Source organism: Eremothecium cymbalariae, chromosome 1 (assembly GCF_000235365.1).
Source record: "Eremothecium cymbalariae DBVPG#7215 chromosome 1, complete sequence".
In the NCBI taxonomy this organism is placed as follows: domain Eukaryota; kingdom Fungi; phylum Ascomycota; class Saccharomycetes; order Saccharomycetales; family Saccharomycetaceae; genus Eremothecium; species Eremothecium cymbalariae.
The window spans coordinates 311,315-322,514 of NC_016449.1; the positions used below are offsets into that span (position 1 = coordinate 311,315).

An 11,200-nucleotide genomic window follows, 5' to 3' on the forward strand; every position below is an offset into this window, starting at 1 on the left:
TTAAACCAAATTTTTGCATATGATATTTTTATCCGTAAGAAACACTCATTCTAAAAGACCTTTAGAATAACTTTTATCAGATTCATAACGTAGTGACCACTTGGAACCCAAAAGGTTTACTAGGGTCCAATCTGTAAATCTAAATGCTAGTGATGCGAGGTATACAACGAAAGAAAGTATTGCAACTAACCTCACAATAAATTGCGTAAAACCAATTCTCTCATCCTTAATAATAACCTTAAGAGCTTCAAAGTTATAGGAAATGGTAATTCCAGTAGGTCCTAACGCATGCGAACTTGAAGACTTCTCGATTGCGTCAACAGAATATTGGTTAGTGTGCACTTCCGCTCCCATTTTTTTATATGCCGTAGGGAGTACGGAAGTAAAGTAGTAATAAGCCTTCAGGGGTTCATCTGCTATCCTGCCAACACCATCTAAAGTATTATCAATATAGGGAAAGAAGTCACCGAATGAAAGTTCGTTTATAACATGAGAAAAGTTAAGAACACTAAACGGCGTTCTGCGAGTACTCATATAGGTCCACCCCTTGGCAGTTATCTGCAACTCACCACTAACTTTGTTCACAGGTACCGACCCGTAAATAGAGCAACCATCAAAATTAATACCTTCAATCATAGGTAACTCTGGCATATCGCTAGTAAATTGGGCTGGAATTGCATCTGCTAAAATATCATCCAAATCAGGTGATATCACGTCGTTAAATTCAGTCATCTTGGTGCCATATGGCACTCTAAAGTGTATATCTTGAAAATTAAGCCTTTCAGATACAATCTGGAGGTCCCCTGTTTGATCCCTTGCAGTCACCTCCAAGTATTTACATGGCATTTTAACATAAATATTCATATTAATTTGCGCAGTAGTCCTTATTTCATCATCTACTATATACTGTTCATCAATGTATCCCCCAAAGTAACTACCAAACTCGCTCCATGCAATAAATAGTAAGAATAGGTATATTACTATCGACGTAAGCCCACCTTTAGAGGACTTCTTGACATGCTGCTGCTCAGTTTTCGCTGAAATCCGTGGTTAGTAAGATGTAAAATCACTCCACCGTCGAAAAATCTTGATTTCTAAACATACGAAAGGCGTCAAATGTTCGCAAACTTGGCATTTAATGATATGACTTAACTATCTTTTCTAATTGCTTATTATAGCAATGTTTTCTACGCTTACGTATTTTGAATCTATAATGCATACGTTAAAGATATATATGCATGTATATGTATTTTCTGTTAACACACATTTTTTCAGTGTGCCCGGAATCACAGAGATTTTTCACGACAATTGGCGGACGTCAGTGGTACCGCTTCTGAAATCAGTTTCAACTGACACGATTTTTGTGTTTTTCTAAAAAATCCATAATAATTATAACTACCTAGACTTGACTAGTATCTGGTTCACATACAGCCGTATCACCGCTATCTGGGGTGCGACTTTCATCCTTCCAATGCGAATCCTTGCTGTTTCCTTTATTTTTCATTTGGCTGAAACCTATATGGCATGCAATTGCAAACCAAAATTCCATTATGAAACGTAGAATGGATAACCAGTAACCAGTGTCTGGGTTAAATGTCATTACTTTTACCTTGTAATCATAGGGATATCGAATGCTGAATAAAACTAGGAAATAGATGGCCATACCAATTTGGTAAAACATAGTGGAAGTTACTACAGCGTAGGCCAACTTTAAAGTAATCTGCTTGAAAAACAGTGCGCGATTCTGCCTATAGTTAGTGTGTCGGTATTTAGCTTCTCTCGCTGACAGAATATCCATTACACATGCTACGGAAGCCAGAGTTATTGAGAGTACGATTAAACCAAAGGAACAAATTTCAGCGATTTGGATGGCGCTTGTTAATCTTTCGAAACATTTCAACAACAAGGTGACGGTTTTAAACTGGTCAACACTGGCCTGGGGTCCTCCTTGTTGCAAACTTTGCAAAAAGCTGGCAACCTTGTTGGCTCGATAATCATCATCGTGCACAAATTTGTAGAATGAATCAAACATTGATCGATATAAAATCCATAGAGAATCACTTAGGATTTTGGTGTTGCTGTGGGAAAGCACACCAAGCTGTGCACCTAGATCTCTGATTATCATCGAAATTATATCCAACCCGTTAGGGTTATCCATGCAGTACCAATTGGATTTGCTCGACAGCGGTTGCCATTTGCAATATCCAAACAAATTCACATGGTATTTATTCGAGGGATCAAACGTGTTTACTAGATTCGAAGTATCATAGTCATTGGGCTTCGGAAAGTTCACATTCCAACCTAGGTCTATGGCTACATACGAAAGCAACATAGAGACCTCTTTAACAGTGCTCAAAAATAACGTAGCTGTTGGAGTGGTATTGGTTAGCTGAAATGAAAACTGAGGTGTACAAATGGGTAGGTCTCTTGAATAAGTACATGAATAATTTGGTAAATGAAGTAAGCAAATTGCCAGGGCAAGCGCTAATAGCATAAACCACTTACCATATGATTGGAACTGTAATAATCGTGAGCCCATCTCTGAATATCTAACTAATATCCGCTGGTCTACCTAAGTGATACTATATCTATGTCACAAAGATAGCTTTCTTGTTATAATGGTAGCCTTTTATGCGACATCTGTCGTTCTTCCGACCGTGCTTTTTAAAACTTGAAAGTTGTCGCAGTCTTCACTGCCCGAGGGGAGCTGCTCAACGAGAGTTCACTGGCAGACATATAACCGCAGGGAGGTGACTTTGATCGCGTTACAACAAGCAAGCGACTGGTCTCCCTACTGGGCGCAGTCAATGCTGCATCTGGATTCAACAATCCTTTCGTAGGCAGGTTTCTTACCTCTGAGTTTTTGGGGCGCGTTTCAGACTGTCTTAAGGCAAGAACACCTGCTTCTATATGTGAAAACCTACGTTGATTTTGGTTTGGATCCATGACACACCATTCCAATCCAGACCACAGGAGGCATGAAATAAACGAGAAAACCGACAGTTGTAATAGACAGCTAAACCATCGCTTTCCCAACTCGTATGCAAAACCAAAGTTCTGTAATTCTTGTTTGACATGCGATCTAATATTGTGCTGTATAGCAAAAAGATTAATGGTAGCCACAAGAGAAAACATAAACACAACCAAACTGCAAAATGACAACAAGTGCACCAGTATCTTTTCCTTTCGCAGATTCAGTGACCTTCCCTTAACACAATAGTACCACAACATCAGACATAACATAAATACTTGCAACACCATAACAAAGTAGACCAAAAACAACATATTCATCTTAAGAGACCTCGCATTATTAATATAACGAACGTAGTCGGGAATATGCGCAGAAGGAGTGCTGTTTGCAGAAGCAGAATCACCATTCATAGAATCATTTTCTTGCAAAGAATCCGTATAGGCATAATCAAGTACTATGTTTAACCGCATCTTCCCCAGCAAAACTCGGTAATCAAATACATAAGAAGGCCCTATGTACTGGCACTCAACTTCATCTGTATTATTCAGGTTGTCAGCTACATCATCTGGCTTGCCTAACTGACACCAACCATAAACCGCTGAAGTAATATACTCCGGTACATTCACAACCTGTGAACTAGTGTATTGGTTTAAAATTACTATTTCCGACGTCGTCAGCCCCAAACCCCCATTCATGTTTGAATTAACGACACTATTACTGAGCAGTTCAAATAAACCGTTTGCAATGCTTTTCTTGGATGTTGTAAATTTCCCCATATAAAGCTTCTCCGGACTCAAAAATGCACCTAACGTCAAAATCAACCCCATTAAAACAACCAATAAAGAGCTTACCAACCTCAGTATCTGAACAATCCTATCTATGGCGTCCAAATACTGAAATGGCCTCAAAACCACCCCTAAAAACCTCGACAGAAGGCCTTTCTTCCACATATTCTGCCTTTATACACTGATCATGTACCAGCCCAATATACAGATATTTAGCTACCTCAGTCCCGCCTTATGCCTTCTTTTCTCATGAATATCTATTTAAAGCTAAGTTCAACTTTTAGAAATTATGCTGCTATTTTTTCTACTTTCGATTTCTCGATGGTGTTATCAAACATCATAGGAAACGGGATATTTTTGGTATCGTTCACCTTGGTGCCAAACAAACAAGCGGTAAAGAGGTAAGAAAGTTGCTAATATTAAGGCCATTAGGAGTTGTTTAGACGAGGTTTTTTGTTTCTGCTTTTAGATAGCGCATCGTTTAGGGAGGGAAGAATTTTGAGATATATAATATTGGGGCCATGGCAGCAACATTGGCCGATTTCAAAGGGTGGCAAATAATGGTTATGGATGAGAATGGACGACCGGTGAGCGAGGGAGGCCGAAGAAGGAGAAGGCGAAGGGAAGGTAGTGGGAAGGAGATAGTGAGTTTACAGCGAAAGAGTGATGGACTTATTTTGACGTCTGGTGATTCAATTGTTTGCCGGGACCAGCAGACGAATTCGCTGTCAATTTATATGATTCACGAGATACGGCTGAATACGGCGAGTAACTATGTTGAATTGTGGTGTTTGGCATATTTATGTTGGTACGAAATTAATGCAGAGGAGTACTATGCACAGTTTTTGCCGGAAGCGCTAGAGTCATGTCCACAGTTCAAGACGGAGGTAGAACGGGCGGAGTATTTTCATGAGAAGTTTCAGCTAGAATGTAATCGTTCCGAGCTTTATTTGACGGCCGAGGTGTCTGAGATATATCTAAAAGACCTTGTTTCTCCGGCTGAGATATATACACCAGGGAATTATCCTTCGGAGATGGGCACTCAGGAGAATCAGACACATATGTTTGTCGTGAGTAGTGCCTGTGAGCCCGATGGGAACAAGTTTGTTCCAATTGACATCCGTGAAGTTGAGGAAAAGGTGCGCAAGTGGGACCCTGAATCCAGTAAGAAGTATTTGAAGGAATTAACGGCTAATATTGGTGGTAATTTAAAAAAGAGGACGACACCGTTTACAGGTCCAAAAAAGAAAAGTGGCAAGCCCAAGAAAGGGCCTGCAACCCTTAAGCGTGTTGTTGTGAAAAACGAATCTGCGAGTAGCGTGTCTAACGAAGAACAGCCAAGTTTCAAGGAGAGTGGGCTAAACGTTGTACCTAAACAGGAGCCTGTCTTGGAAATTGTATTAAAGCCTACCAAGTCGAACAAAGAAACCGTTAGTGGCAGAGCAGACTCCAAATTAGTTGAGAAACCGAACCAGAATTCTGGAAATCCTTTGAAATCTAAAGATAAAAGGTGGACTAAAGCGTCAGATGGTTTGGATAAAGAAAATGGCCTGCCAAGTAAGAACATAGGAAAATCGGTTGACGAATTTGCTCCTTCTAAAAGGCCCAACAACAAGAAAGCTCCGGTCACTAGGACCAGAACTACAGAAAAGACAGCAGCTAGAGGTTACAAAGGAAATGTAACACACTCTGGTGATGATGAATACGACTGGGATTCTACTTCTGATTCATCAAGTCCTGGTTTAACTGATGAAGAGTTTTTAATAAAAGCTCGTGACGCTGAATCCGAAAATTATGAGATATCATCAGCAGACGAACTCGCTCTAACTAATGAAGAAAATATAGACTTTGAAAGACTGGAAAGAAGTATGGAAAATGAAACTGAATATCAAAATAGCACGTTTCCAAAACGTTCCAGAAGAACCAATACGGAAGTGGGCCATAGGAAACGTAAGCTTTCAAGTTCTCCGACAAAGGAAGTGGTGCCGTCTACGCCAAAGAAATCAGCTATAAAGAAGAATGTTGCTCGTGCCAAAAAGGCATATACACCGTTTTCCAAGCTTTATAGGAGACCCCAAGACATTCCAGATTTAAACAAAAATGGGGAGTTTTATCGAGAATCACACGATTGGGATATTTCTGCATTGGAAAATCAGTTTCGGTCTCCTACAAAGAATAAAACTGTTGAAACTATATTTTCCAAGGTTAAAAGGCAGTTAAATTCGACTCACGGGAAAGAGGAGATTGTCAAAGCATCTAATTTTGAAGACTACCTTCCAGCTCGTGAGAATGAATTTGCTACAATTTATCTAAGCATGTACAGTGCCATTGAAGCCGGTACAGGGACGAGTATTTACATTGCCGGTACCCCGGGTGTGGGGAAAACATTAACAGTTAGAGAGGTGGTTAAAGAATTACTAATATCTGCTGATAGGAAAGAGTTGCCGCAATTCCAATACATAGAAATAAATGGGCTAAAGATGGTTAAGCCAACAGACAGTTACGAGGTATTATGGAAAAAAATATCTGGCAGTACTTTGACATCTGGTGCCGCTATGGAATCTCTGGAATATTATTTTAAAGAAATTCCACAATCAAAGAAACGTCCTGTAGTTGTACTACTTGATGAATTAGATGCTTTGGTCACAAAAACTCAAGATGTAATGTATAATTTCTTTAATTGGACTACCTATGAGAATTCTAAATTCGTCGTTGTTGCCGTGGCTAATACAATGGATCTACCTGAACGTCAGCTTGGTAACAAAGTATCTTCGAGAATAGGATTTACCAGAATTATGTTTACAGGGTATACACACGATGAGCTAAAAACTATCATTAATTTAAGACTGATGGGATTAAACGATAGTTACTTTTATGTGGATCCAACTAGTGGAAGTTCTTATTTATGCCAAGATGGAAATATGGATGAGCTGCCCAAGGATATTTCAAAGTTACAAAGAGTTAGGTTAAAGATTAGTGAGGATGCTGTGGAAATTGCCTCAAGAAAGATCGCCAGTGTAAGTGGTGACGCGAGGAGAGCACTTAAAGTTTGCAAACGTGCTGTTGAAATTGCCGAACATGAATACATGCAAAATCATGGATATGGGTATGACGGAAAGTTAATCAAGGATAGAAAGAAAAGTACGAAACAAAAAGATGGGTCAAAAGAGGAACTTCAAAAGGTGGAAATTTACCATATCACTAAAGCTCTTCACGACGCGATCAACTCCCCAACAGATACATTCATGAGTAAGTTATCTTTCACTAGTAAATTGTTTCTTTATTCACTAGTCAACCTAATAAGGAAGTCAGGCAGCCAAGAACAGACTTTAGGTGATATTATAGATGAGATACGACTGTTGTTAGAGGTCAATGGAAAGAATAAGTATATTTTAGAAATGAAACGTGTGCTATTCTTAAGCAATGGCGCTGAAGAAGATGAAGAAGAGCAATTACGGATCATTTCCTGGGACTATGTCATCAACCAATTAGTAGAAACTAGTCTGATAATCAAGCAAAACTTGAAAAATGAACGCATGTGCGCTATCAAATTAAACATATCCTTTGAGGAGGTTTGCAAGAACATTATGGAAGATGAGATGTTAAAAACACTTTAAAGCCTAGAGATAAGCTTTCATTTAACACCTTTTTAATTCTAAAAATAATGTAATTAACATTTAGGTACAAAACATAAATTTTAATACGTGTCTCTGGTAAGAAGAGAAGGCGTATTATATGCCACTCTAAATTTCTAACCGTTATATATACTGCCCCGTTACGTCAAGTAATTAATGTTCAGATGTCATGTTCCTTATCTGCTCTGGCTGTCGGCAACGCGCATGCTCCGAATAATCTGCTGACTGCCTCTGCGGCTGGTTCCCCAATGTCTTATAAATGAGCAACGGGTCCCCGATATCCTTGATTTCGGGTATCCGCAACGTCAAATTAAATGCTTTTGCTATTACAACCTTGAAGATCTTTTGTACGTTGATTGACGATGCCGTCGAACAAAATATCAGCGGTGCTCCCATTACCTGCGCATACCTCATGCTGGTCTTTGAAACTTCCTCCTGGTACGCTACATCAAGATTCACCAGCAAATCATACTTCGTCCCTACCAGAAGAGGAATTGCAGTCTCATTAAACCCCCTCGCTTGCCGATACCACTCTCTAATCGAAGTAAGTGTCTCTGGCCGAGTAAGATCAAACAAAAAGATGATCGCCACTGCTCTATTCGATACCAATGGCAACATATTAATAAATTCCCGTTGACCACCAAGATCCATAATTGAAAAAATAACGTCCGTAGAACCCAAATTGATTTTCCGTTCTAAATAATGAACCCCCAAAGTCTGAGTATACTCCTCGTCAAAAACATTTTGTACATATTTTACCATAAGTGAAGTCTTCCCGACCTGCGCATCTCCTATAAGCCCTATTTTTATTTTAACTTCATTGTTCAGTTGCGGGATTGAGTTCTTATTGACCATTTCTTACCCGCTACTCTTCCATGTGTTTGCAAATATCTATAGGCTTGGTCACTGAACTTGCTTGTCTTATCCTACTGGTCAAAAGGTTTATTATTATTATACTGTTGTTTAGATCCAAACACGCATGTTCACATTTCTTTTTATCGGAGGGATACAGTCTCGTATAAAGGTATTTTCCGTTGGGACTACACACCCGTACATACAACACCCATACATGCAGATTAGGTTCCGAACCGATACTTGAATCACCGCAGGCCCACTATGCCCGTAACGCGGTAAGCCTTCTAACTTACTGTGGAGGCCGGGCCACTACCGCCGTCCCGGCCCCCACCCACGGCTTGTGATTAGCTGGCAGGCGGAGCCCTCTGCGCTGCCTGCCAGCCCTCCATCGGGCTTCCTTTCAGCACCGTGCTTTGCCAGCCCGCGCCCGCGCCCGGCCCCTCCATCCTGCCTGCCTAGACCAGCCCATCTGCGACGTTTGGACTGGGCTGGCGGCGGACGAGTCCCCACCGTCACTGTGTTTCTGGCGTGAAAGTTTGGTACGCCATAGTGTTCGCCCCAGCCACGGGTTTCTCAACATCTGTGGAAAATTTGTAGATATCACTACAGTTAACATTAAACTATTATACAAGGAAGAGGCCTTTGTTGCAGCATCGAAACCAAGTTATACAACTTCCTGATCATACACAATGGCTGTTGGTAAGAATAAGAGATTGTCTAAGGGTAAGAAGGGTTTGAAGAAGAAGGTCGTTGACCCATTCACCAGAAAGGAATGGTATGACATTAAGGCTCCATCCACTTTCGAAAACAGAAACGTAGGTAAGACCTTGGTTAACAAGTCTACCGGTTTGAAGAATGCTGCAGACTTTTTGAAGGGTCGTGTTGTCGAAGTTTGCTTGGCTGACTTGCAAGGATCTGAAGATCACTCTTTCAGAAAGGTTAAGTTGAGAGTTGATGAAGTTCAAGGTAAGAACTTGTTGACTAACTTTCACGGTCTAAGCTTCACCACTGACAAGTTGAGATCCATGGTTAGAAAGTGGCAAACTTTGATTGAAGCCAACGTTACTGTTAAGACTGCAGACGACTACGTTTTGAGAGTATTTGCTATTGCTTTCACTAGAAGACAATCAAACCAAATCAAGAAGACTTCTTATGCTCAATCTTCGCACATTAGAGCTATCAGAAAGGTCATCTCTGAAATCTTGACCAGAGAAGTCCAAAACGCCACCTTGGCTCAGTTGACCTCCAAGTTGATCCCAGAAGTTATCAACAAGGAAATTGAAAACGCTACCAAGGACATTTTCCCATTACAGAACGTCCACATCAGAAAGGTCAAGTTGTTGAAACAACCAAAGTTCGACTTGGGTGCTTTGATGACTTTGCACGGTGAAGCTTCTGGTGAAGAAAAGGGCAAGAAGGTCGGTGGTTTCAAGGACGAAATCTTGGAAACTGTGTAAATTTAACCAATAAGGCTGCAATCACGCTATTTTCTCAAAAATCATCTTCATACAAAACTTAGTGTTTTTATTTTTCGTATACAAGATTACCTCTTATATAATTTAAATAAGTGTTCATCTAAGGTTAGGCCTAGATTTCCATGTTTTAGGACGGCACTAAGATAAAATGCTAGTATTCAATTGATGCTGCCTTGTTCTTTAGTAATAGCTACGAAGCTCGTACAGCGTGCACGAAAGGTAGTTCGCAATGGTTATATAGATAGTTTATTATTATGTATCCGGCACCTCAGTGCTGTTGCTACGTGAGTCTTCCTTGTCAATTTCGTCATGCTGTTCAGTGATTTCTGAGACGGAGTTGGAATACTTCATCTCGATATCTGGGTTCTCAGCTTGTGCAGCATTGGGCCCAGGACTTTTAGCATTTTGAACATTTGCAGCAGCCGCCTTAATAAGATCAGTGTCTACTTCTGAAAGTTGGGCATCATCTACAGAAACTGCATCTTCATCTGGCTTTTTGCCTTCTGGTTCAGAATCAGTACATGTGCCATTGCCTTCGTGATTACCTTCCTCAGTACCCTCACCACAGTCCAATGGACCAAAGCCATCGTTGTCAGGTTCATTGTCCATTTCCTCATCGCTTGTAGCAGTGCCTTCGCGCTGCCTTGTGAACCTGTCGTCATCCTCCTCTTCATCATCCATGTATGTGTCATCATTTAAGGCCCTTCCTCCATCGTTACGCTCTGCAATTTCACGTTCTAATACCGACCCAATGCGTTCCATTACTGCTGCATTCCTCAGCCATTTTTTCTTATAGTGTTCTAAATCATTTGACAGTCTTTCAATGTCTGCCTTCATTACCAAATTAATGCGCTTTAGCTCATCTTCAGCTTCAAACAAACGTTCTCTGACCATGTAAATTCCATTGCGGTCCTGGTTAAAAATCCCTGACGATAATAATCTATTAAATGAATCTTCCCCCAACAAATCAACCCAGGATTCCTTGTTGAGCTTCAACGTTGTAACCGAACTTGCCATCTGATGGTTCTCGTAGTTAAAATCTTCAATATCCCTTGCCATTAGCTCTAATCTTTCGTTTCGCGACTCAATTTCATGTCTCAAATCTCGTACCATCGGTATCTTTTCTTGCAGCTCTGCTTTTACTTGGTCTATAACAGCCTCAGTACTGGTGTCTAGGACATCAACTTTCATTTTGTCACACTCAATCATAATCTTATTTTCAACATATTTAGTACCAATATCATCTCTCAGCTTTTTTAAACTAGCTTTCGAAAAGTTCGGTTCTTCTGTTAGTTGACCCATTAATATTGAATGGCAAATATCATGCACATGGCTGACAGTGGAGATATAAGAAGAGAAGTAGCCACCCTGTTGATAAACAGCTAATCTCTTTTGAACCTGTTGAACCTGTTCAGGAGTAATCATAGTAATCCTGGAGAAACCGTCCTGAATTCTTTGATGTGTTCTTCTTAGAAGTCT

General features: G+C 40.3%; 7 protein-coding genes across 7 annotated transcripts; 2 read left to right on the forward strand and 5 right to left on the reverse strand.

Annotated features, from left to right (window-relative positions):
• Positions 1-45: 45 nt before the first annotated feature.
• Positions 46-1,135, reverse strand: ERV41 (Erv41p; the record flags this gene model as incomplete). Its single annotated transcript, XM_003644171.1, has 2 exons — positions 46-1,037; positions 1,105-1,135. 2 exons carry the CDS (start codon positions 1,133-1,135, stop codon positions 46-48), a joined length of 1,023 nt encoding a protein of 340 aa, XP_003644219.1.
• Positions 1,136-1,399: 264 nt separating this feature from the next.
• SMA2 (Sma2p) lies at positions 1,400-2,539 on the reverse strand (the record flags this gene model as incomplete). Its single annotated transcript, XM_003644172.1, has 1 exon — positions 1,400-2,539. The coding sequence occupies one exon, from the start codon at positions 2,537-2,539 to the stop codon at positions 1,400-1,402; it is 1,140 nt and encodes a 379-aa protein (XP_003644220.1).
• A 125-nt stretch (positions 2,540-2,664) lies between these two features.
• On the reverse strand, positions 2,665-3,921 carry ECM7 (Ecm7p; the record flags this gene model as incomplete). Its single annotated transcript, XM_003644173.1, has 1 exon — positions 2,665-3,921. One exon carries the CDS (start codon positions 3,919-3,921, stop codon positions 2,665-2,667), a length of 1,257 nt encoding a protein of 418 aa, XP_003644221.1.
• Positions 3,922-4,277: 356 nt separating this feature from the next.
• Positions 4,278-7,373, forward strand: ORC1 (origin recognition complex subunit 1; the record flags this gene model as incomplete). The annotated part of the gene is made up of 1 exon (XM_003644174.1): positions 4,278-7,373. One exon carries the CDS (start codon positions 4,278-4,280, stop codon positions 7,371-7,373), a length of 3,096 nt encoding a protein of 1,031 aa, XP_003644222.1.
• Positions 7,374-7,544: 171 nt separating this feature from the next.
• TEM1 (Ras family GTPase TEM1) lies at positions 7,545-8,246 on the reverse strand (the record flags this gene model as incomplete). Its single annotated transcript, XM_003644175.1, has 1 exon — positions 7,545-8,246. One exon carries the CDS (start codon positions 8,244-8,246, stop codon positions 7,545-7,547), a length of 702 nt encoding a protein of 233 aa, XP_003644223.1.
• A 689-nt stretch (positions 8,247-8,935) lies between these two features.
• RPS1B (40S ribosomal protein eS1) lies at positions 8,936-9,703 on the forward strand (the record flags this gene model as incomplete). The annotated part of the gene is made up of 1 exon (XM_003644176.1): positions 8,936-9,703. One exon carries the CDS (start codon positions 8,936-8,938, stop codon positions 9,701-9,703), a length of 768 nt encoding a protein of 255 aa, XP_003644224.1.
• A 270-nt stretch (positions 9,704-9,973) lies between these two features.
• MFT1 (Mft1p) lies at positions 9,974-11,146 on the reverse strand (the record flags this gene model as incomplete). The annotated part of the gene is made up of 1 exon (XM_003644177.1): positions 9,974-11,146. One exon carries the CDS (start codon positions 11,144-11,146, stop codon positions 9,974-9,976), a length of 1,173 nt encoding a protein of 390 aa, XP_003644225.1.
• Between the last annotated feature and the right edge of the window lie 54 nt (positions 11,147-11,200).